The sequence below is a fragment of the Adiantum capillus-veneris genome, chromosome 6, assembly GCF_014529385.1.
Source record: "Adiantum capillus-veneris isolate H3 chromosome 6, ASM1452938v2, whole genome shotgun sequence".
NCBI lineage: Eukaryota > Viridiplantae > Streptophyta > Polypodiopsida > Polypodiales > Pteridaceae > Adiantum > Adiantum capillus-veneris.
The window spans coordinates 144959929-144984782 of record NC_140936.1 but is presented as its reverse complement, the minus strand read 5'-3'; the positions used below and the strand labels follow the sequence as shown (position 1 = coordinate 144984782).

Genomic DNA, 24854 nt, shown 5'->3' with positions numbered 1-24854 from the left:
GCTACGTTCGACTACAACAAGCAAAAAAAATTCTTGTGTTTCTTTCCTTGAGTGATACAGAACACTGCCAAAGCTCTGATACCAATGTAAGGTGCAGCGGATGTGAATGTTGAACTTTGCTCAAGATGACTGCTCTGAACTGTGCTCAAGGGTTCCTTTTAATTACGGAAGGGAGAGCCTTCCGTTCCTTTAGTGAGAGAGTGCAAATGATCAGGAGCAATGTGGTAAACACTGTGAATGAAGGTACTGAGACTGAGAGATAGAGAGAGAAGAATACGACACCAGAATGTTGTCAAACCCTCCTCCGAAGGCCCCACTCTCTATGGCAAGAGCGGTCTACTATTGATTGCACAAATCTCTACAATGCAATGACCGCCGACGATGTCGACGACGATGAGGACGGCGACGAGACGGGCTGAAATCTGCAAATCTTGTATGTGCTGAACTTTGACTCTATTTCAGTGACGATGGCGATGACAATGATGCGACGACGACGCACTGAAAACACAGATGCTGAAATCTGCGAATAGCGGGATGAATCTGCAAACTTTGGCTGACCAGACCGTGCGGCGAGGATGTGCTGCGGGAATGTGAGACGTGCAAGGTTTGGGGGCTGCGGACTTGCGGTATGGAGTCTAAATGCTGAAAACTGAAAATGCTGAAGCTAAGGCCAAATCTGTTGCCAGGAATCTGCAAAACGCCAGGTTGGACTGCATGTTGCAAAAACGCTAGGCTTGTTTTGTTGTCTGCAAAAACGCCAGGCTGATCTGGGAGTTTTGCAAACGCTAGATGATCTGTTGCAAAAACGCCAAAGCTTATCTGCTGCAGAAGACGTTAGCTTGGTCTTGATGGCTGAAAATGCTATGGAGTCCTGCCGATCTTGCTAAGAAGGTGGATTGCAAGTGTGGTTCTCCTGCCTCTTTTGCTAGAAAGTGCTAGCGCTAGGTTTTCTGATATATTGCCTGAGTCAATTTGCCCTACCCAGTTTCCCAACAATGTCACTTATTAATAATAAGTGAAAAATGGCTAAAATAGGGAAAATAGGTTTTTTGCACTGTAAAATGCTCCTGATGGATTCTATCAACAAAATCCAAGAACGAAATAAAGAAGCTTTCTTCAGAAGTAAACTATGTGATCTTACTCAGATCAAAACATACCAGCAACATATGACTCATCTGATGTATCAATTCCCAGGAGGATACTTTAAATCTGAGTATAAGCAGTACTACATCAACTGTTTCCCTGAATTGTTTGCTAATCTTGTGAAAAAAAGGATTAAAGCAGCTGGTCTCTATTTAGATGAAAATATCTCTATAGCCCAGATTAATGCTTTCATTCATGAAGTTACTGACTTGGAATGTGCTCGCATCAGAATGAAGAAAGATATTAAACAGATCAAGGGATTCAACTCTCACTTCTGTGACAAAGAAGCAAAAGCTAAGACTTTTGTGTGCAAGGATAAAGCCAAATGTACCTGCAAGCTCAAACAACGGAAGAACAGGTTTGGGAAGAATTTCAAAGTAGCACGCCGAAAACGTAAATTTACCAAAGAGGAAAGGAAACAGGTACGATGTTACATCTGTAATAAGCAAGGGCACATTGCACCAGAATGCCCTCAAAGAAAAAAGAAATTTGGCAATGCAGTCCTTAAAGACAACTATGAATATGAAGTTGTCTATTGCAATGTTCTGCAAAAGAAAGATATTCCTATTGTAGAGTATGTCCAATATGACTCTGAGCAATCAGAAGACAGTTCTACCAATGCATTAAGTGCTTCTATGGAATCTCAATTATCAGAATTTTCTGATAGCAATGAACTAAGGATAACCAATATGGTGCAAAAGCCTTATTCATTTCCACAAAAGAAAAGGTATGTGCCATTCAACTCTACTTCTAGTCAAAGTTGTTCTGATGAAACAAAATCTTGGAAAAAAGAGCAACCAGCACTCAAATTGAATCTCACCTTTCTGTTCATCGGTGTTGCTAGTACTAAAGAAAGATGGATCTTGGAGAATGTGCATCGATTATAGAGCTCTCAATAGAATCACCATCAAGAACAGAGTCCCTATCACGACGATGATCGATAATATTCTCAACAGACTTCAGAGATCCTCTTGTTTTAGCAAAATTGATCTGAAGAGTGGATATCATCAGATCCGAATTTACTCCTGGGGACGCCTACAAGACAGCTTTCAGGACGACTTTTGAGGTTGTAAAAATATTTGGTGATGCCATTTGCCCTTACGAAAATGCTCCAACAACATTCAATTGTAGGATGGATAGGATTTTCAGAGAGTACCGATCGTTTGTGGACACTGTCTTTGACGACATCATCGTCTTCTCCAAGTGTGCGGCATAGCACAAACACCATGTGTTACATGTTTTCCTGACACTGCGGCAACATAAACTGGTTGTAAATGTGAAAAAGAGCGAGTTTTCTTGCACGAGATATACTTTTTGGGACACATCGTCTTAGCAGAAAGTGTAAAGATGGAGCTGTCCAAAGTTGAGACCATTTGTGATTGGCCCGATTTGAAGAATGTTCGTGAAGTTTGAAGCTTTTTGGGTTTTTGCTCCTATTATCGGCGATTCATTCGAAAATATGCAGAGATAGCTTCTCCTTCGCATGTGTTGATTCAAGAAGGGGTTCCGTTTACTTGGGGACCTTTTGAGATTGCAACCTTTCAGACTCTAAAGGAAAAGTTGACAACCAGACCAATATTGGTTTTTCCAGACTTGCGACGTTTATTGTGATGCATGTGGTCGCAGTTTGAGAGCAGTATTGATGCAAGAAGGCCATGTCATTGCTTATGAGAGTAAGATGTTTTCACGTCCTAAATTGGTTGCACAGATTTACAAGAAAGAGCTGTTGGCAATTATTCATGCTCTTACGCGGTGGCGACACTATCTACTCAGAGCTGACTTTACTGTCTTCAAAGACCATCAGAGTTTACGCTACTTGTCGTAGAAGCAGCTTTTGAAAAAGCAGATGAGGTGGGCTAACATCCTGTCACAGTTTCATTTCCAAATAGTCCATATTTAGGGACAAAAGAATTTAGTGGCAGATGCGCGATAGATCATCGAAGCTTTGAGGATATGGTAGATCAACGAGGGTATGGTAGATTAGTACGCCACATATCTTGATTTTTCACGGGATACAGAGTGGAGAGACAGTTGCCGACTATTCCATACGGGATGGCTATTTGATGCGGAAAACCATGTGTGTTACACAGTCTTTGAGGCCCACTTCATTTGGGTAAAGAAGACTGTTAAGGCTGATCATGTGGCGAAACTGTTTGTCTCACAGATTTTCCGATTACATGGCATGCATTAGTCTATTGTTTTAGACAGAGATTCCCCAATTCACTAGTTTGTTTTGGGGGGCAATCTTGGAGAACATAGGCACACGGTTGTAGTTCTTGTCCTCGTTCCACCCATAGACAGACGGGCAATTTGAGATAGCCAATTCAGTTTTTTTGGATTTGTTGAAGTCTTATATTTCGAATCAAAAGACTCAATTGGAAAAGTTTTTGTCCTTGGTGGAGTTTGTCTACAACAAACATTTCATTCTTGGACGCGGAAGGCGCCATTTGAGGTAGTCGAGGGTGCTAAGAGGAAGGCATGAAAGGCCATCTGGCAGTTGAGAGGAGGAGAGCTCGTTCTTTTTCTGACAGTGACTAGATGAGCAAGAAGACTAAGGAGTTCAAGGAAGGGGGTGAGGCCTTCAGTTTCGAGACGTTTTCAGGCTACCAAGACACCCATTGAGCCCCTGAAATTGTACAATAGTTGACAGCGCCTTCTTTGGAGATCGGTTCACAAAACATTCCAAGGTGCGAAGGGCAACATCTTACTTGAAAGAAACTGCACAAACATGGGGGTCTACTCTGTTGTTACGCATAGAAGCACCTAGAAGGTGGTTAAAATTCAAGAAAATTTTCACGTCAACTTGGATATCAGTTGAATAGGAAAGAAATGTCATTATGGTTTGGCACCACTAAGAAAGATACATTGGATGATTACTGCCAAAGGTTTTGGGATACTTATTTGCCAGTATCTTCGTTTTGGAAGATTACTTTGAAAGACCAAATTAAGCGGTTTTGTTGTGGTTTGCTAAATAAGATTCAAGACTATTGTCTAAACCAAAAGTCTTACTCTATTCAGAAACTTATGGAACATGCTAAGCAATGACTTGGAATGCATGCCGGCTCATTGACTTATCCTTTGGATAGGATAGTATCCTCTTCAAAAGAGGGCAAGAGTCTTCCAGTGAAAGAATGAATTAGGGGAATTGGATGACAACTCATCACAGGATTCTGGAGAATCGGACCGCTTGCCATCCCGAATGAATCTCGTCATGTAGATGATTCTTTAGAAATTTCGCATACTGCGCATCCTTGGTGTATTTGAGGATCTGATTGGCACAGATGTCAACCTGAAGTTGCCATTGTGCTTCCATCTTCTCAATGTTGTTCCCCGGAAGAGGGTCGTAGTCTTTTCCCGAAGTCTCGGAAGAAGTGCAACTCCGGCTAGATCCTCCGTTAGTTTCCTCACCGAGGCGAGTAGGGATAATTGTCTCCTCCTTGCCGGAATCCATGTGCGCTGTGGGAAAAGGGATTAGATTCTTTGTAGAAGAAGAATTGTCTGAGTTTTGGTACCACTATAATAGACTTGTACTCTCCAAGCCCAAGATCTAAAACAACACACGTGAGGGAAACGAGAGAGAGAGAGAGAGAGAGAGAGAGAGAGAGAGAGAGAGAGAGAGAGAGAGAGAGAGAGAGAGACGACATGGCATGACAGAGTTCCATCGTCAATTTCCATGCCCAGATACACTGGCCCCAAAGATTGGTGCCCTTCTCGGTATTTCTTTATTGTTATGCTTAAAAAAGTACAAGGTCCGAGGGTCCTCTCTCTAGCATTGCGCCCATGCAAAAACTGCCCAAAGCTTAACTCCTAAAAGCATCCGACCCAAAAGCCAAGCGCCCAAAGGGATGCCCGTAAAACGTGCCGCAAATCGTGGGAGTCCGTAGAGCTACCACGCGTCATTGCCGCAAAACGAGGGCTAGTTTGTACACTGCTGCCACATCGCTTTTTTGGGTCCTAGCTTTATTTTTGAGGGTTTTAGGCCCCTTGGCCGAGTTCCATAAGTTGGGTGGGTTAGGGTTTTAATTGCTATCTCCTCGAGGCCCCTCGGCCTTACTCTGCAAGTTGGAACAACTTCCTCTTCTTTTGCTTCTTTCATTAGGGTTTAGGCCCCTCTTATGTCCAGCCTCCGTCCTTTGGGCCATGCCACATCATTACTTTGTGACACTTTGCCATTGTCTTGCCCGCCTTGTACTGTTGGCAGTGTCATATAGGCTCGGGCATTTTATTTTATCCTTAAGACCAATGCCACTGGTTTCCACATACAGGAGAGGTATTCTTCTTATTTTTGGGGTTGTGGGGTGTTTTACTTTTTGGGGAGGTTGGGCAATCTGGTTATTTCCCACATCTATTATCCCTAGTTGCCAACATTTTGGATGGGGGTTCCCACCTCATCTACTGTCACTTTGGTACTAGTTTTGTGAATTAGTATAGTTTGCCAGCATTTTGGATCTCTCTCTCTCTCTCTCTCTCTCTCTCTCTCTCTCTCTCCACCCCTACAAAGTTCTCTCTAGTGTTTTTCCTCTCTCTAGAATTTTCTATCAGATAGACCTCCCTCTCTCTACCTTTGTGTTTTTGTTGGTTTTCTCTCCTCTTGTATCCTCTCCTGCCCTTGGCAGCTCCCTACTGATCTAGGAGATCACCACAACGGGGTTGCTCTTGGAGGTTCCACATTCGGAGGTTGCTGCTGTCCTTCATCGGATATGAGAGGTTTTCCACGTATTGCTGCTGTTTTTTGCCCTATGGAATGAATAAAAAAATCTTGAAATGGCCCTCAACAATACAGTAAGAATACAGATCAGGTAGTAGCTGGTTTTATTTGAAATTTGATGTGCTCATCTTGTTCAAGCATTGTTGATAGGCCTTTTACAAGCTATGTGGACTAAAATGAATGTGTGTGTGTGTGTGTGTGTGAGAGAGAGAGAGAGAGAGAGAGAGAGAGAGAGAGAGAGACTGTGTTGGTGCAGAATTTAAAAGTGGATAACCCTGAAAGAGTTGCACGAGTCCTCCAACAAGGGAATATAGACCATAGTAGGGCTCCATCAACGCTAGAGTCGCACATTAGTTTGGAGGCATTGACATACATTAATGAGGTTGCAGATAGAGGTGGCTCAAATGAACCAATACTTAACAAGCTAGTGGATTTGAATGTAGTACAAGAATTGGTGCAACTCCTCAGAAGTGTGAATGAGAATAACACATCTCCAAGCTTTATGAGAGCAGCATGTTGGGCACTAGACAATTTGATGTGGAAGGGGGGCACCCTTGCAAAGCGAAGAGCAGCAGACGCAGGTTCTATGGAGGTGCTCGTTAGAATGCTCGACTGCGAAGTGACAGTTGACTGTGCTGTGTATTGCCTCCGCAACATACTTGCGGATTCTAGTGCTAAAATGAAACTAGAAGAACTCAACAAAGAGCGCGATATGGTGCGTGTAAAACTCCACGCTGTGTACGAGAGCGGTGATAGTGAATTATTCGATGTCTTAAAGAAAATTTTTTCTACAATGAAATGGAGGCATGAAATGCCATGATGTGATGTGATGAAGATTGTGATCTACGCATTCCAATCCTATTGCCCTTGCATGTAGCCTTTGTCGCCTTTTTGCTTGAACGATCTTTCTATGAGGTTCATACAACAATTTCTATATTGCACTTGTCTTCCTAGAAGGGGCGGACATATGTTTTATAGGACGTAGCGTGAGCACAATGATTGAAAGGTTGAAATCTTTTATTCATGGTGATCACTCGTTCATATGAGGTAAGTTGATAATCAGATTGAATTTGTAAAAGAGATCTCTCTCTCTCTCTCTCTCTCTCTCTCTCTCTGTTTGTGTGTGTGTGTGTGTGTGGGGAGGGGAGTCGCGTGGGCATCACATGCAGACTGACAATTGTGTGAGTGCAACAAGAAGAAAAAGAAGAGGCCTCCCAAATTACTTGGTGAGCCAAAAGCCCTTTTTCACTTCTTTGATACGACAAGTCACCACGTGGCCCATACGTAGAAAAAAGCAACACATTATATTATGCACATGCTTTTTCTTAACGTGTTGGAGATGATGATGCATTTTTGGTTAGTCGTAAAATAACACACCAATGTACAATGCCACGTACACCTCAGCAAAATGGTGTTGTTGAAAGGAAAAACGGGTCGCTTTTGAAAATGGCACTATGTTTAGTCAAAAGTCTAGCTTTGCCACATTCGTTTTCACTTAAGGCTATCATGTGTGTCACTTTTGTACTTAATGTGTCCTACAAAAGCTTTGTAGTCTATGATTGGATATAGTGGATGTCATAATAGAAAGCCATCTATTGACCACATGCACAATTTTAGCTCTTTGGCTTATGCTTTGGTGCCACAAATATAGCATAGAAAATTGGATGATAAGATTGTTAAATGCATTTTTTATGGTTATATAGTATAGAAAGAAAACGTTACAGATTGTACCATCCTCAAACAAAGCATATCTTGGTTTCACGAGGAGATGTGTTTGTGGAAGGTTCTGTTCAGCCTTTGTTATCATATACTAAAGATAGTAATGTAAGCTCATATGACATTTATGACAATTTGTTGCCTCTTTTTATTGGTGGAAACTTGAATGTGAATTTCAATGAGACGAATGCATAACCTATGGGGGTTTCTAAAAATGTTACAGATCAGCCTATTGATGATGCAGATATACATGACATACTTGATGTGGAAAGGGTCGAGAATGAGCAAGTTAGAAGTAAGATAATGCATACTTTGCATGATAGTTTGTAGTTGGAGTTGATGGTGTACACAAGACCTGGATATAATATCGAGCTTGGAAAGTTTTTGAAAGCTTTTAACTTGGTAAGCCAAAGTCTCTTTTTCTCCTCTTTGAGCCCACAAGCCCCCACATTGTGCTTGCATAGTCACCGAAAAAACAAATAATCAGCCTATTGATGATGCAGATATGCATGACATACTTGATGTAGAAAGGGTCGAGTTGGAGTTGATGGTGTACACAGGACGTGGATATATTATCGAGCTTGGAAAGTTTTTGAAAGCTTTTTAGTCGTTAAGTCAAAGTCTCTTTTTCTCCTCTTTGAGCCCACAAGCCCCTACATGGTGCTTGCATAGTTATCGAAAAAACAAATAATAAAAGCTAGGTTGTAACAAAATATGGCTAATAACATTGATTGTCGTGAAATTCAGGTGATAATAGTGAGCATTTTCTGAAGATAATTCTTAATGATCATGGGGAGAGTACTTGATTGATGGTAGCAAAATAAACATTATATCTGGCATGAACAATACTTCCAAAAGAGAAAGAGAATTAGAGAAATCGAAAACAATTGAGGACCGGATTTACTCGGAGCCGTCCCTCCTCCAAAAAGCTTTTGTATTATAGGTTTTCCCATAAAGAGAGACTTGGTACAATACATTCTTTGTGTTCCTTGAGACCTTGTTGATGCCATGAAATTGGTAAGCTTCATGCACCAATATTATGCCCCTAATTATCTTGCAAATAATATGAACTTGTCTCCGGCCTCAATCCCAAGATCTCAAACACCTTCATAGGTATAGAGAGCTAGCAGGGAGTGAGGGAAGGGAAGAGGAAGAAGATGTAGCATACGAGAAAGAAATATTCTCCTCACCATAGATTACTCTTAGAGCTTAGCTTAGCATAGTAATATAGATGGTAGAGAAGATGAGCATGCCATTGAAGCTCGACTCTTGGTTGGATTTGCATTCCATAGCTAAGAGGTGTTAGTGTAGGTTCTTTACTTCTCAAGTTTGAAGAAGGAGATGAGTTCTTGCTCAACAAATGAGAGAATGTGTGAGTGTGTGAGAATACAAAAAATGAGAGCCCTTCCTTGCCTTGATCGACGCTCTCTCTCCTTACTCTAGCTTGCATCTCATTGGTCCATGCCCGGGCTTGACCAATCAAAGGCTTTGGTCATAAGTAGCAATAGAGGTAGCATTTGGACAAGTGTCCTTCTGTCCCTACCTTTAGGGATTCCCCCGTCTTATGTAGGGATCATGTTCGACTTGAACACTTCAAGCACCTTAGTCATTAAGCACCCCAAGCACCTTACTTAGCTCAAGCACCTCAAGCACATGCATAGCTTGCTTAAGGTTTGAAGTACCTAAAGATCCTAGGTCTTAAGGATTTTTAACACTAACCTTTGGGGGTCTTTAATGAAGCTAACTTTAAGCTCCATTAACTGCGCATTGCTCTTTGGTAGACCATCTCCTTTTTGGACCCTTAATGAGATGTAACCTTCTCTCGCTTTGGTCTCATGCCGCGATAGGTTTAAAAGCACATATCTATATTCTAACTTTTGTTCTCATTCATTTTTCCATATTAAATGATCAGTTCAATATGAGAAAATCATTTCGGATAGGTAGATATTAGATTTTATGACACAAGTCACTTTTCACAACCTTCGTAGAGCAATGACACCGACAATTGTAAAAGCATAGGAGGTGAACATAGCGTCATGTCGAGATCTAAAGGCTGCATTGCACACAACGGCAAGGCTAGAAAAGAGAGCATGGAGACGGAAAGAGAAGCTGCCAAGAAATGTCGTCGTCAGGGAGATCTTAAGAAGGGTCAACGAGCCTCGACATTTGCAAAAACGAGCACCAACGGGTGTGAGCAGTTGGAGGAGAGAGAACGCGTCAAGAGAACACTCGAACGACGACACTTGGTCTTCAAGAATGATGAACAATAGGCACTGAGTAGCGCACACGATAGAGTTGAATTGGAAAAGGGGAAGTCGTGTCAACTGCAAGGATTTTGGCAAGGCTAACAGGGAGGTCGCGAGGAGAGTGCTGCGAGAACTAGAGTGGGAAGAAGGTGACGCTATAGAGAGGAGTCGATGAGAGGGCCACTGCGAGCTGTAGGAGAAACGTGGTGAGGAAAAAAGATAGCGTTGGAAAGAATATCAATGAGGAGATAGGGTTGTATGCAAGGGAATAGTGCAGAGGGTTGACAGATAACTAGAGGAGGGGAGAGATGACAAGAAGCGACCAAAGTTACTAGAAGAAGGGGGTTGATGAGGGCGGCTTCTGCAGAAGCAAACCAACAAGCAGAAAGGAGACGTACTGGCATGCTGAGAGCAAAGAGGCATATGCTGTTCAGAATCTAGCAAAAGGAGAGCAAGCGGCCTTTGAAGAGAATCGACGATCAACATCAACCAACGTAGAGCGATGAAGTCGACGAGTATGATGAACAATAGAACCCTGTGAATTATGGTGTGAGGTAGTGGAGAGACATATAGCACACATGCACGCACGCAATTGATCAATTCGAAAAGTGAGCACATGCAGTCTGATGGGTTCTTAGAAGCACCTAACATGGTCCTGAGAAATCTACAAGGGACAAAGAGAAATGTGCAGATCCGGATGATGTAGAGGGCTACCAGCCAGTGAGCACAAGTCTCGCCATCAACGTAGGCGTTCCCAAACATTGACAAGCAACAAAACGTGGGACTTAAGAGAACGAGCGCAAAGTAGTTCAGCTTGTGTACTTCGTTGCTCGGAATGCAGAGCATTCAGACAAGTGCAAAGATATACTGATGATTATTGATCGTTTAGTGCATGTTCTTCCTACAAGAGAGGCGATGATGACGACATGCCCATCTCGAACCTCCACGTAGATTACCCTCTCACACCCTCCTCTTTAATCACTTCTCCCCATGCCCTCCCCCTAACAATCCAACGAAACATAGAGGAGGCAGAGGCAAACACTTGTAGCATAGAGGGAAGTAGCTGCTGAAGGGCTGCAAACAAAACAATGTTGAACATAAACCTACGTTGAAAAAAGAGAAGCATTGGTGATGATAGACGCGATAGCATAAGTGAATACAATAATCAACACGATGAAAAGCTATTGTAGTAGAGATAATAAAGTAATACTCCAAGGCCCTTGGAATCACATGTTGTGCTTGGTAATTCTTTGTCCAATATATTGCATGCTAACTTTAATGGCGCCCTCAGAAAAGCACAAAAGTGTGTACCGGCACATGCCCCCCAGATAAGAACTTCATTGATGCATCAGAGAGAAACTTTAATGGTGCCCGTAGATTAGGAAGTTAATTTTGATTGATCCATTCTACTATAATGATTGCACTAGAGCTTATGAACTGAGAACCTATCACTACAATAATAAACCCTATATCATCTACAATATAAAACATAAAGTTATCTCTGCTTCTTTTTAAGTTGAATCTATCTGCTGCATCTTTACTTGATAGGATTTTTTTTGTATTTGTCTTGATGCGCGTTCTGTGTCTGATAGAGAGGACATATATTCACAATAGTGGATGTTTTGATTGCACAAGCACGACTCCAGTCCCATAACACTGCAAGGTTCGTTATCTGCATCCAATTCCCCATGCCTATGTGTTTGCTTGGGGCAACACATAAATGCTACGAGGCAGGGCATGACTTTTGTTTCTCATAATTTTTGGAGAGACCACAGTGCCAACTTCATACTTTTGTATGGCACTTCTGCATGACATGCATTGTAAATTTAACATTTTTACTGTGTGATGCTTCATTGCAAGACAAAATGTTTAAATATTCAACTCTCAAACATTGTTCTCCAGCTTGTACAATTGGACGACACATGTACACGATTATCACGTGGGTTGTGTAGTTTAATTTTTATGTGTTGTTGATGCTTTTTGTATTTTTTGAGTTTGTCAATGCTTCCTTAAGTTTAGTTTAGCTATATGTTTTCTTCAATAGTACATGTTCAATCTCGATCATCATATCTATATATCAAATATATTGTATGTACTTTTTTTCTCGTAGTTGGACAATTCAACTTATGTACTACAATACTCGATGCACTCGTACATGTTCACTTTGCTCTTAGGTGGTTGATATCAATATACGTATTTTCTTGTTTGGCAATGCATCTTATATATTGTAGGCCAACATTCTCCTCTACATAACCACTCTATAGCACGAAGACAACCTTTTATCCTAGCATTTTCCTCCTCATGTATATTTTGCACGAGGTTCTATGATTGATAGACAAGACCCTCTAACTATGACAACACAAAACACTCTCTCTCTCTCTCTCTCAGGTTCTACGAGAAATAAGAGAATTGACTACGCTTGATTTAGAGTAATAAATAGACATGCAATTCGTTTTTAAAAGTTCACCAGTGCCGTGAAATTGGACCATTTTACAGACAACTATAAAGGTAATCAATCATCATATATGAAATTCTTTTTAAAAAATTTACCAGTGCACTCTGTACTTGTTTACTTCAATGCTATATGCTTGATGTTAATCTAGACATGTCCTATTATGTTCTATAGCAACGCCCACCAAGCAAGACTAGTTTGGAGGTAATATATTCAATCCTAAAAAATAATTGCATGGGAGCCTTGCTCACAACGAAGCCACGACAACAAAAAGCCCACATATAGATTAGCAAAATCAAAGTTCACATGTAACGGCTAACAAGGGAGCCACCTTCACCAAATACCTTGGCGAGACTCAGAGCCATCCACCCCAGGAAACATAAAGGCATAACCAACCATTGAGGACTAAGAAGCGATCTGCATGTGACTGCCACCATGTTGAGGGAGGTTCCACCTCGCCCACTTATCTCGAAGGCTAAGAACCTGATAAACGGAAGGATAGAGAACCATCCATCAAGGTCGTGGGAAAAGGGGGCCATCAAGGTAGTGGGGAGAGGTGATTCTTTGAGAAGGGCAAGAGCAGTCAACATCACAAAAGCAGCGGCACTGCAAGAGCTGATGATAGTTTTTTGTTTGTTTATAGTTGGCACCTCCTTGGAGACTTTCCACTTACTGAGTTAACGAGACGTGATAGCTTGGCTTTGTAGTCAATTTCGTGCGTTGTGTTGGCGACCATTTGACGACTACAACAAAGGATTCCATCACATAATTGACAGTAAAAAAGGGCTAAGATTTGCAACCCCGACTTGCCTTGATGGTCGGGAAAGGACACAGAGTGTCCTTTCCCACGAGAATTGGTTCCCACCATCAGTCGACCAAACCCCCCAAACATAGCCACAGCCACTGAAGCCAAAACAGTCGCAAAAGACCCAAACAATTAGGACGATGAAGGTGCCATTACGAGCCCCTTGCCACCACCAGGAGGGTGCATGCCCCCATCCTCCCCACCCAAAGACCTCAAAGAACAAATCAAAGAAGAAACACTACCATGTCGAGCTTGAAACGCTTCATAGTAGCGAAGAGGGGGTCGCTGCTAGGCCCCACAACAAGAAAGAGAAAGGATGACGAAGCCACCACCCATGGTGAAAGGTATGACCTAGCAAGCACCCCCTTCCCCTTTAAGTGCCACAGGGTCTTCACCATGGGATCAATGGTCCAGAGTGAAAGGGTTGATCTGGACCATTGATCTACTAAACTAAACTCGGGATCCCGAGTTTGGTTTTTACCGGCCACAGGGGCCCTAATCTCGAGATACCCTTGCTTCCCCAGCCGAGATTCAAACCCTCATCGTTAGCTTGAGAGTCCAGGGTCTTAACCATCACGCCTGCATGGGCTTTCTTAAAATAGATGTGTTTTTTCGTAAACTCAAAGTTAAAACGATAGATCTCGACATAAAAACTATACTCGGGATCCCAAGTTTAGTTTTTGTGGACCCCACCATAAAAACTAAACTTGGGATTCCGAGTTTAGTTTTACGCATCGACGATAACAATCTATGCGTGCCCTTGATTTTGCACAAGAACCACTGATCCCGTGTTTGGGACTGAGACCTCATGGCATTTAAAGTTAAGGAAGCGCTCCCTCCAAGAACAACCCTCGGTCCTCTGCATAGCAAATCATGTTCCCATAAGTGGCCGACTTGCCACTCTCGACATCTTCCTAGTCACAGCCTGCTCTCCCAGCCCTTGGATAGTCAACCTGGAGTCCTCCTAACTCATGCAACACTGCCAAGTGGTCAAACAATAGAAGGACTACGACCAGGGTTGGCCATAGTGACCTAGTGTTCATGAGAATTGTGCCTCAGCTTAGCCTTGAGCCGGTTGGAAAATCAAAAGAGCCGGTTGAAGGGAGGCGGAGAAGGAGAAAATCCAATTGGAAAATTCAAGAAAAATCAAAACAATTTGTGGAAGAAGAAGAAGAAGAAGAGAATTTTAACATTGTAGGAAACCATCCCAAGAGACCTTAAAGAAAATCCAATTGAAGAATTGAAAGGGTCACGATGGCTTTCTAAAACAATAAGAAAGTGATAAAATCATTAGGTTGAGTTCAACTGAAATCAATATTTGGGAAACGATTGCCTCAGCTTAGCCGTGAGCCAGTTGAAAATCAAAACTAGCGGGTTGCAAATCATGGTAAAGGTAAGAAAAACTAGTGAAATATGTGAGAAAATAGTTTAAAAGTTATGCTAATATTAAATTTTTGCTAGTATTTCCGCTTTGCTACTACGACCGATGACCGTTTAATAAAAGAGACTTTCCCCAATATTGATTAGAATTAAGTTATAGAATGCAAGAAAAATCAAGAATGCAAGGTTGTGAAATTTTTAAAAAAATCATCAATAAATAAATAAATAAATAAATAAATAAATAAACAAATAAATATTTGTGTGTGTGTAAATATAAATATATATATATGTGTGTGTGTATATATCTATAGAATTTATTAGAATTATGCAAGGTTAATGCAAGAAAAGAGAAGACATGTCACATGTGAAATAAAAGGTGAAATAAAAAGAAATGAAAGGTGAAATAAAAAGATCCATTTATTTTTTTAGAACTCGAGATAAGTCTCCATCGTCACACTGAAAACATTTAAGATAAGTCTCCATCATCACACTTAAAATAACATTTAATATAAGTCTTCATCATGGCACTAAAAACATTCAAGGTATGCCTAACCCAACTCAACGCTAAGGCTTTTTTTAGAAAGCCAAAAAAAAGTAAGAAAGTAGAGTTAAATGCCGGTTATTTCCTCTAGCAATCTTTGTAGTAACTTCATTTTTGTGTGCAAGAACTTTGCATAAGGGTTGGAACTTGGTAAACTAACAAACAAAGATGAAGCTTTGTCATGACTTATCATTGGAATGCTTGGGTTCAAACTCCCATTTTTCCACTCATTGTGCTTCTTGTTTACGAGCCCAGGGCTCTTTGACTACTCTATGTTTGTGCATTGATGTATCCTTTGGGATCTCAAAGAATCATCACATTTTCATAATTTTTGTTCCAACATTTATTTTTGAGGACAAATTAAGCCAAAACTTGGGATGTACAACCTTGGGGGATTCACTTATACAGGGATGTCACCTGCGCGTAACTGTATGGAAAAAACCCTCTATCTACGGACCCCACGGCACTAACCAGACCCCCTATCTACAAATTCTAAATCCATATATCCCCTTTCTACATTGCTTCTATAGTCAACTTGACCCCCTCCGTAATATGTGTATGGGTTGTAAATATTTTCTTTGTACATTCACACTAATCTCAAAATTTTGATAGTTTGATTTGAGAAAAAGGGGACTTTTTACCCTACGCAAGATTGCTATGCCTTAAACCACCATGACCAATGTGGGTCCCAATCAATTTGTTTTTGGGAGGCACAGAAGGATTCATATTTTCTTGTGTTATAAATTGGGAGGACCCATGGAACCCCCAGACACGTCCCTTATCGCTCTAACTCCTAAGTAACTAACGTCCATTGCAAGAACGGTTACTTCAACCACTTGCAATTCTCCACCTAGTAGCACGACAAAATGAAGCCAATGCTTGCACCAACTTCCATAACCACCTTTCTAGAGTCCGCCTTTCTTCTATATGTCATGCCAAGGGTAAACCTAGGCGAGTAGGACTTGGGCCAAGGGCCGGCTGCTAAAGGCGGATAGGGAGATTCTATTCAGTGGCCAAGGGATTTATAATGGGGGGTTTACGAAGAATCTTCATTACGCAGCTCCTGGGTCTTACATTGATATCAAAGCAAGGTGGAGAAGAAGGAGAAGAACGAGCTATGGAGGAGAGGGGAAAAGCTTGCATGACCTTGCATGTTTTGCATGTTCTCTCTCTCTCTCTCTCTCTCTCTCTCTCTCTCTCTCTCTCTCTGTGCGTGGGCATGAAGGATTAGCTCGAGGACAAGGACGAGCATCAGTAAGCAACGTGTGTAGGGCCGCTTGCGGCGGGTAGGGAGCAAGTTCGACCTCCAAGCTTGACAGCATCGCGTCGCAGAGGGGAGGACAGCTCGTCATGGCGGCATCGACCGGGAAGAAACACAACAGCGGCAGTTTTCTTTCTCTCTCTCGCTGCACTCTTTGGCCTCCATAACCCAACTCTTTTTCACACATAGACGCCCTAAGGCCTTTGGCCTTGGGCAATTAAAGTTAATTAAGGGAGATTGCCCACAGGACAACCCCCCTCGTAGCATCGGCATCTCGACGTGTCCTCATCTTCTTGGCATGTCAGCAACTCAACAACCTCTCGTACTGCAGAGATTAAGGACACACCAGTACTACGGAACTTCAAACATTTTTAAGCAAGAAAATCTTCAAAGGTTTTAAGGGGCGTACACCCCCGTTTATTCGACAATTGTTTCACATAAGAGGAGTCTTTCGCTCTCGTCAAGGCATGCCCAAGTGGGACGCATAAAAATTAAAAGCTAGCATGTCATAAAATCTAATATCTAACCAATCCAAATGATTTTCTCATATTAAACTGATAGTTTAATGTGGGATAATAAACGGGAACAAGGGTTAGCATATAGACATGTGCTTACGAATCTATCTCAACACGGGGTCAATGGTAAAGGGGTCCAAATGAGAGATGGTTTGTCAAAGAGCAATGCTACCTAATGGAGCTTAAAGACCGTACGGTGAGATTCATTAAGGACCTTCAAAAGTTAGTGTTCAAAAGTCCTTTGACCTTAGGCAAGCTAGGCCTTGAGGTGGGAATCCTACCCAAGCATGAGGTGCTTATTGGCTTGCTAAGTTTTAGTGGGAACTTTACTTAAAAGCTTGAGGTGTTTATCACATGCTTAAATGATTAAAGTTCTTGAAGTATTCAATTCAAAGATAACTCTCAAGAGACATGAACGTGTAATGTTTGATTGAATAAGTCCTTGAAGTATTCCATTCAACCAAATGACTTAATAAGCATAAAAGACACATGTTCAAATGATCCTTCGCATGTTGCCCTCATGATATGTTTGAATGCTATTATATAGGTTTTAAAGGGGTCCAATGAGAATTTAGATACATAAAAATAAATAATTAAGTTCTTTCTCTCAAAGGTAAAAAAGAGGACATACGTCCAAAGAAAATAATAAAATAATACGAGAGAGAGAGAGAGAGAGAGAGAGAGAGAGAGAGGTGTGGACCAAGCATGAGGGGGGGTATACTCTCCCCCCCACACACACACATTCTCTCATTGTGTGGAGTGAAAAATGCAATAGCTCTATCTCCTTCTCTAAGTTTGTTGAGAAGTGAAGAGACTACATGAACACTCTTGGCTATGGAATGCAAATCCAACCAAGAGCCATGCTTCAATGCTTAAGCTTGCCATCTTCTTCTTCTTCATTACTATGCTACTATGCTATGCTAAGCAAGAAGAGTGATGATAAGTGAGGAACTATTTCTTTCTCCTATGGAATGTTTATTCTTCCTATTCCCCGCTAGCTCTCTCCACCCTCGAAGGTGTTTGAGGTCTTGGGACTGATCGAAGCTTGGGATAGTTAATGCTTTTTGCAAAGTTTATGTTAAGCTCGTGATGCATGGAGCTTTCCATCTTCATAGCATCACCAAGGTCACAAGGAACACAGATTGTATTGTAACAAAGTCTCTCTTGATGGGAGAATCTATAATACAAACGTCTTTTGGAGGGGGGATTGGCTCCAAGTAAATCCGGTCCTCATCTATTGTTATGTTCTCTAATACTCTCTCTCTTGCGAAAGTATTGTTCATGCCAAGTTAATTACGTACTATGTTTATGTTTCTACTATCAATTAAGTTCACCCTCCATATTCTCAAAGTAATCTCACAAAAATGCTCACTTTAATTTTCTTAATTCCGCTATTCTCAAAGTTCAAAGGCCATTTCCATTACATTGGTATCAGAGCATTTGGTTTCTCTTTTCTTGCGTAAGAAGAGAGGTCCTTAAGTAGCCTATTAATGGTTGATTTTGTTAATTATATTAGGGTAAGTGGGACTGGGATGTGACTGAATGTGGCTGGTGCATTGGTCAAGCGGTTGAATGTGGCTGGTGCATTGGTCAAGCAAAAATGCATGACAGTGTATTCGTAAAGACCAAAAATAGTGCGAAATGCGGTCTTTACAATGTCTTGATCAACTATCCTTATTTGATGATAGCCACTTTTTAGGTCAATCCTACTGAAGTAGGTGGACCCTTATAGCTTATCAAATAGGTCTTCTACCCGTGGAACGGGAAACCTATTCTTGATAGTGATCCTATTTAGTGATTTATAGTCAACACACATACGATATGTGCCTTCTTTCTTTTGCACTAGTAGCACAAGAGAACAAAATGGAGATGAGCTACGCCTAACCATGCCCTTCTCAACTAACTCATGCACTTGCTGCATAATCTCCTCTTGTTGAGCTTGAGAAACTCTATAAGGAGGTTAATTAGGCGGTGAACTTCCTGAAAGAAGTTCAATTGTAGGGTCATCATTGCCTCGTTTAGGAGGTAGCTCACAAGGGATGTCGTCAATAAAGACATCTTGAAACCCCTTGAGAAAATTGGATAACTCTAATTCCTTGTGAGTGTGTTTACTTTCTTTTGTTAAAACATTTAACAAAAATCATGTACACGGAAATAGAGCTCTTTATTGACTTATTGAAAGCTTGTGTATGTATATTGGGTATGGTGTTACCCATTTGCTTGGCATCTATGTACATATCTTTTTCCTTGAACCTAAAGTAGATTCTTCTTTCAAGGAATTTAACATTGGCAGCCATGCGATCAAACCATGGTGCCCCTAGGATTACATACTCATGCTTGATAGGAGAGATAAAACAGTCCTCTTTGTCCACATAGATTTAGACATGGAGCCTCAATTTCTCGATTAAGGGAGTGACTGAAGCTTCTTGCCCCTCGAAAGCACTGTCTGCGGGTAGGACATCTCCCATCTCGTAAGCTTGTATGCCTAGCTTGGTGGCCAACTCTGTGGATATGAAATTGTGAGTAGAACCAGGGTCAAAGAGAATAAAAGCATCATGTTCTCTTACCTTTCCCCAAGCATAGCATAGAGGAGATCCTTTGTGGTGAGTTTCCTCTGATGGGGGCTTTTCACAAGCCAAGCTCCCATACCCCTCTTCTCTCGTCCCCACCCCATGAAAACCCCCTCTTATGGAGGGAGTGATAAAAGGCATTGGAAAAAGTAAGAAAAAATAATGTATGATTATGTAAATATATAAAAAAGGTAAAATAGGCCACCTCATGCCTGCGGGGTAGCCCATCCCTACCTTGCCTCCTTTTTCTTCACTGTTGCCCCGCCGGGTGTCCCTTTTCCTCTCCTCCACTCAAAAGGTCAACCCCCTCTCTCTTCCCCTTGTCCTTTCTCCTTTCTCTCTCCCTTGAAGCTACCCCACCCCCTGTCCTTACCAATAATGCACCCTAACTCACATGCCACCTCTCCTATCTTCCAAAACAGTATACCCCACCCCCCCTTTTCTCTCTCCTACTCTCTCCCATGATCCAAATACCCCCCTCTCTCTCTAAAATTCAAAATATCTCTTGTCTTGTAGCCAGATGGCCTCCCCCACACTCACACACACTCAGTTTCACTGAAAAAGGTGCCCACAGACCCATCCCCACCCAGTGGTTACCTGATTTTCTTGTGTTCACACACATCTGCACACAGATTCACCTCTGAACACACTCCCCTCTCTCCCCTCTTGTAGTTACTTTATTCTCCATGTCACCTCTCTTTTTTCCATTCACCCATCTCTCTCTCTTAGTCTCTCTCTCATGAGACTGCTGTTCTGGCACATATACACACAGCCAGACAAGTGGGGCCCATAGTCACATGGCCTATGTAGATAATGATTTCTTCATTTCTAAATTCTAGAATTTCTCCCCCCTCCTCCCCTATATAAAGAGGGGTCACCATCACACTAAACACACACACACCATCACCAAAGACACACTATGAACTGTGTGTGCCTAGTGCACACACACACACCCACACCATCACCATCACCATCACCATCACTGCAATCACCATGCTTGTTTTGAGCATGACCTCTACACCCTTGGCTATGGAAGATGAAGGGCAACTAAATGAAGGATGATGGCCATAACCCTCGTGCGAGTCTTCGCCATCAACTCCCACCTATCCGCCATGTGCTCTACCACGCTCTCCCTTCTCATTCCCCTACCCTATGCTCCCCATTTCATCGCCTTATTCTCTAAATAAAGCTTGAGGTTTTGTGAGTATGTTTTCTTGCAATGTTTTGCCCATGTGAGGTGTGCGGAATCGCCACCTAATCTTGTGTTTGGAGTGAGCTTGTTTATGTATGAAGGGTGTGCGGATTTGCCATCCTTTTGTGGTGCCTAAGTACTAAGCCGCTATACCCCCTCCCTCACTCTCTCTCTCTCTCTCTCTCTCTCTCTCTCTCTCTCTCTCGATCTCATTCCCTTTCCTCTTCATCATTACTCCCAAGCATCCATCTCTCTTGGATGAAAACTTTGTTATGGTGGTGTGTTGTTTGCGTCCTAGCCGCTAAAGCTAGGTGGTGCCCCCTGTTTGCTTTACCATGACAGGCTCGAGGCGCGCCATTCGGTCCCTGGTGTTTTAGAGGCCGTCGGGGGTTCGGGGTTCGCTTTGCTCCCGTCATTTGGTGCCCCCACGGAGGAGGGCTTTCTAAGACCCTTCAGTTTACAATGCTGAAAGTGACGCCCACTATCAATCATGGACGAATGGCTGAAGGAATTTTTTAACTGGAGGACGGAAGAAGAAGAGACGAAGGAGGCACTAGCCGCCCTCATTGAGGTGCTACTGCCACGCTGCAGTGTCGTCAGCATTCAAGAGGTAAATTCTCCATCTGGTGTCGCTCGTTCTAACTATAAATTGAGAGCATCAGGTGGGAGGTCGGTGAAGTGCCATCACTGTTGTCAACCAAGGCACACTGTCAATGAGTGCCAGCAACAAAGGCAGCGAAAGGGCTGAAGTCATCTACACCGACATTCATCGCAAAGAAGTCATTCATATCAAGGAAGGGAAGCAAACGGTGAGACCTTTTTTCCCTAAAGAAACTACAGTCAAAATTATAACTCCAAAGTGGCCTAAAGGGGCTGCTCGAGCCAAAGGCAAGGAGAAGATAAGCCAGTCTGGAAACACATGACCCCGAAGGGAGAAGCATCTGGCCAAGCAAGTGCTTCAAGCTCAGAAAGCCGGGTTGTACCCAGTTTGCCAAAGAGGAAGTCATCCGAAGCTAAGCGGCGAAAGGTCGCCTACCGATTTGCACGACGCATGAGAGTGCTACCAATCCACTTCGACAATCCGGAAGAAGAAGTGGTAAGAAGATTCCCATGTCCTAGAGAAGAGTGGTTCGGCTACTGCTCTCGCTGTTTTGGAAAGAGAGTGGAGGATCTTCCTCCTCTCCCCGTACAACTTATCCTGAAGAAGCTCTCTACCACGGGAGAAACCCAGTGGGCTGGGGACGAGTTGCAACTGAATGGAGTAGAATTCATGCAACACGCCGACTACGGAAATTACCTGCAATTGTTGTTAGCCAAGAGGCTGGGAGTGGTCAGACGCGTCGCCATCACCCCATACGTGCTGAGCAACGAAGGAAAGGTAGAGCCAATGAAAGGCGACGACCTCTTGTGGATGTGCCGACTCATCAACACTGGCACGATAAGAGTATAAGTAAGTATTTCATCCTCTTTGCATGATGGAAAACGGGCCAACGGCATTCCCGTTCAGATTCTTGTAGCATATGGATGTGAATATCTATGTAGATAGGAAAGTCTTCTACCAACAGAAGATCGTACACCTATTCGGTGCGGCGGTACTAGGAGAAATACTCAATTCCCCGAACCCTATCATTCTCCCCTTATTAGATTACCATCATTCCTTTAATGTTTCTATCTTTATCTTGTTTTAACCTATCCACCCACCCTTGTAAAAAGCAGCTATGAGCCGCACTGTTAACGTAATGTAAAAAAAAGAAAAGAAAAAAAAAGGGTTTGTAATTTCCTGAGTCACTACCATGGCAAGTGTTTCTTTCCCCACGTTCAGTGGAAAGAAGGGAGAGGATCTCACCACCGACTTTTTGGATGATTTCGACATTGCTTGTATCGTCTCCAACAAAGATGACAATGCTTCACGACTTATAATTTTTCCTCTACTGATGAGAGTAGAGGCCAAGTCCTGGTATAATGCATTGCCCCAGGCCACCAAGAATGCATGGGATGTGTTAATGGCTACTTTTGTAAAGAGGTTTGGTGGAGGCACAACCTCGGAGAGGCTATGGCAGTTACTTACAGAATTAAAGCAGGGAGGCCTGCTAGAGTATGCCACCTACGAGTCCAAATTTGTGGACTTATGGGAGAGATGGGTTGCCTCGCTGGAAGAAGGTGAAGGAGCGCCTCATTTCCTAAAGAAGGACCGTTTCATTGCTGGTCTATGGTCGCCGCTTAGAGAGAAGGTGAAGGGAAGGTTTCCTGCAACATATGAGTTGGCAGTCGAAGTAGCCCGCCTTAAAGACAAGAAGCTACGCATGCAAGCAAGAGTAAACGAGTCAGAGGATTCAAGCTCAATACAACCAACCCCAGTGACTGCAACCGCCAATCATAGAGTCCAACCGCAGGAGGCATCAAAAGAGCAAGACCTGCTGAGTCGTATCACCACCCAACTAGAGAGTTTATCTGTGCATCTGGTGCAGCAAGGACATACACCTGGCAGGAACCCAGAACAAGGAAGAGGACAACGAAGGAAGAACCCAGAGTACCACTGTTACAACTACGGGGAAGATGGCCATGAAATGTACTACTGCCCACACCCGAGGAGGCAGAATTTCAATAGAGGGGGGAGGCAGAATCAGATCTCTCCACCAAGAGCAAGACCTCCGCCACTCAGGCAACCAATCCCACCTGTTCAAATCACACCACCAGCGGTGCAACCACAGCTGGCCACACCAATTCGACGCCAGTCACCAATGCAACCACCACCACAATCACCACTTACAATCATCCTACACCCACCACCAATTGGTACCCGCACACCAAGTATCATTGGTCTTGCAGAAGAGGTCAAGATGAGTGTAACAGAAGAAGGATTAAGTAAGAAGACTATTCAAAGAATTGAAGCAGTGGAACAAGAGGTTAAAGAATCAAAAGATGCTACCAAGGTGGGGGAGGTAAGCCAAGAAAATTGTGTTACAAATGTAAGTACATCTTTAACCTTGGATGAAATAGGCACCAAAGCAATCAGTCGACAACATTGGGCAGTAAGGGTAAGAAGGTGTAAAGTGTTGATTAGGCCTCGTCAGAGTAAGAGGAATGCAAAGGGCATGAAAGATACAAGAGAAGAGGAAGACCAGCCTGCCAGCAAGGCTTTGCAGAAGGTGGACAACATATCAATCAAAGGGGAGGGCTTTGAGAACGGAAGCCTGTGCACCAGCATGGACCCAGGACAGTGTAGCAAGCTAAAGGAATCTTGCATCAAGGCAGTTTTACTTGAGGACCATAACGAAGAGGTAAGTATGACTGAAGGTTTGGAGTTGGCTATTGCTCCAGAGGCTTGGGAGCCGAGCAAGACTTTATTGTGTAGTGTTATAGACTTGGAGATGGGTAATGCCTCCAAAATATGTGAGGATGTTCAGAGTAAGTGTGATGATCAATATGTTGCCAACCTTTTAAGGATGTTCCAAACTCCTCCACAACACAGCATTGTGTTTGCATGGGATGCATCAGACCTATGGCTATGGCTAGCCGCTATAACATATAGAGAGAAGATCAGCATGGAGATAAGAGCAAAGGAGCCATGGATAGACAAAAGCCTGATAGAATGCAAGAATGAAGACCTCATTTGCAATTTGGTACAAATTTTTACAAATAGTGCATCCTCTCTTTGGAGAAAGGTAAGTGGATTACGCTTGTATTTAAGCCGCAAGATAGGTGGCTTGCTATTAACATCAGTAAAGGAAGCTGACATGTTTGAGTACACCCAAAAGAAGCATGATATGCTTGTAGTTTTTTCTAATGGCAGTAAGCAGGACTCTGAAGACAACTTGAGATCACCACACCAACAAGGAGGCCATATATGGTGGATTCTTGGTACACTCTTGGGAATCATAATTTTCAGTTCTACCTTTGCAGGAGCCAAGATGCTCATTTCCCCTCTCGCTACTAGTGGTTACAAATTTGGTCCAATTTGGCATGCAAATTATATTGTTCAGACACTGCAGACAATGATCCTATTTTTCAATTGGGATCCAGGAGGACACTGGCACAAAGTTCTGGAAGCCATGGGCTTCCCCTTTAATCAACCGACACTATTCCAAGGAACAAGCTATCACCCGGACCTGTTACGGATTCATGAATATCCCAGAAATCTCACCAATGGCCAAATGGAATGGCTAATTCAGAAGGCAACTCGATATCGGATCCTATAGCTAAGCGGAAGAAGAAACAGATGAGCTAGAGGCATGAATGCCTCTAGCCAAAAGGGGAGGGCTAATGATGGGGGCTTTTCACAAGCCAAGCTCCCATACCCCTCTTCTCTCGTCCCCACCCCATGA

General features: G+C 42.7%; 1 protein-coding gene across 1 annotated transcript in view; it reads left to right on the top strand.

Annotated features, from left to right (window-relative positions):
* LOC147456414 (toll/interleukin-1 receptor-like protein) overlaps positions 1–6695 on the top strand; it is a 41315-nt gene extending 34620 nt beyond the window's left edge. The window contains exon 3 of the mRNA XM_086514898.1: positions 6108–6695. Within this exon, the coding sequence (XP_086371024.1) occupies positions 6108–6671 (564 nt within the window). The 3' untranslated portion in view covers positions 6672–6695. The remainder of the gene's footprint in view (positions 1–6107) is intronic.
* The last annotated feature ends 18159 nt before the right edge of the window (positions 6696–24854 follow it).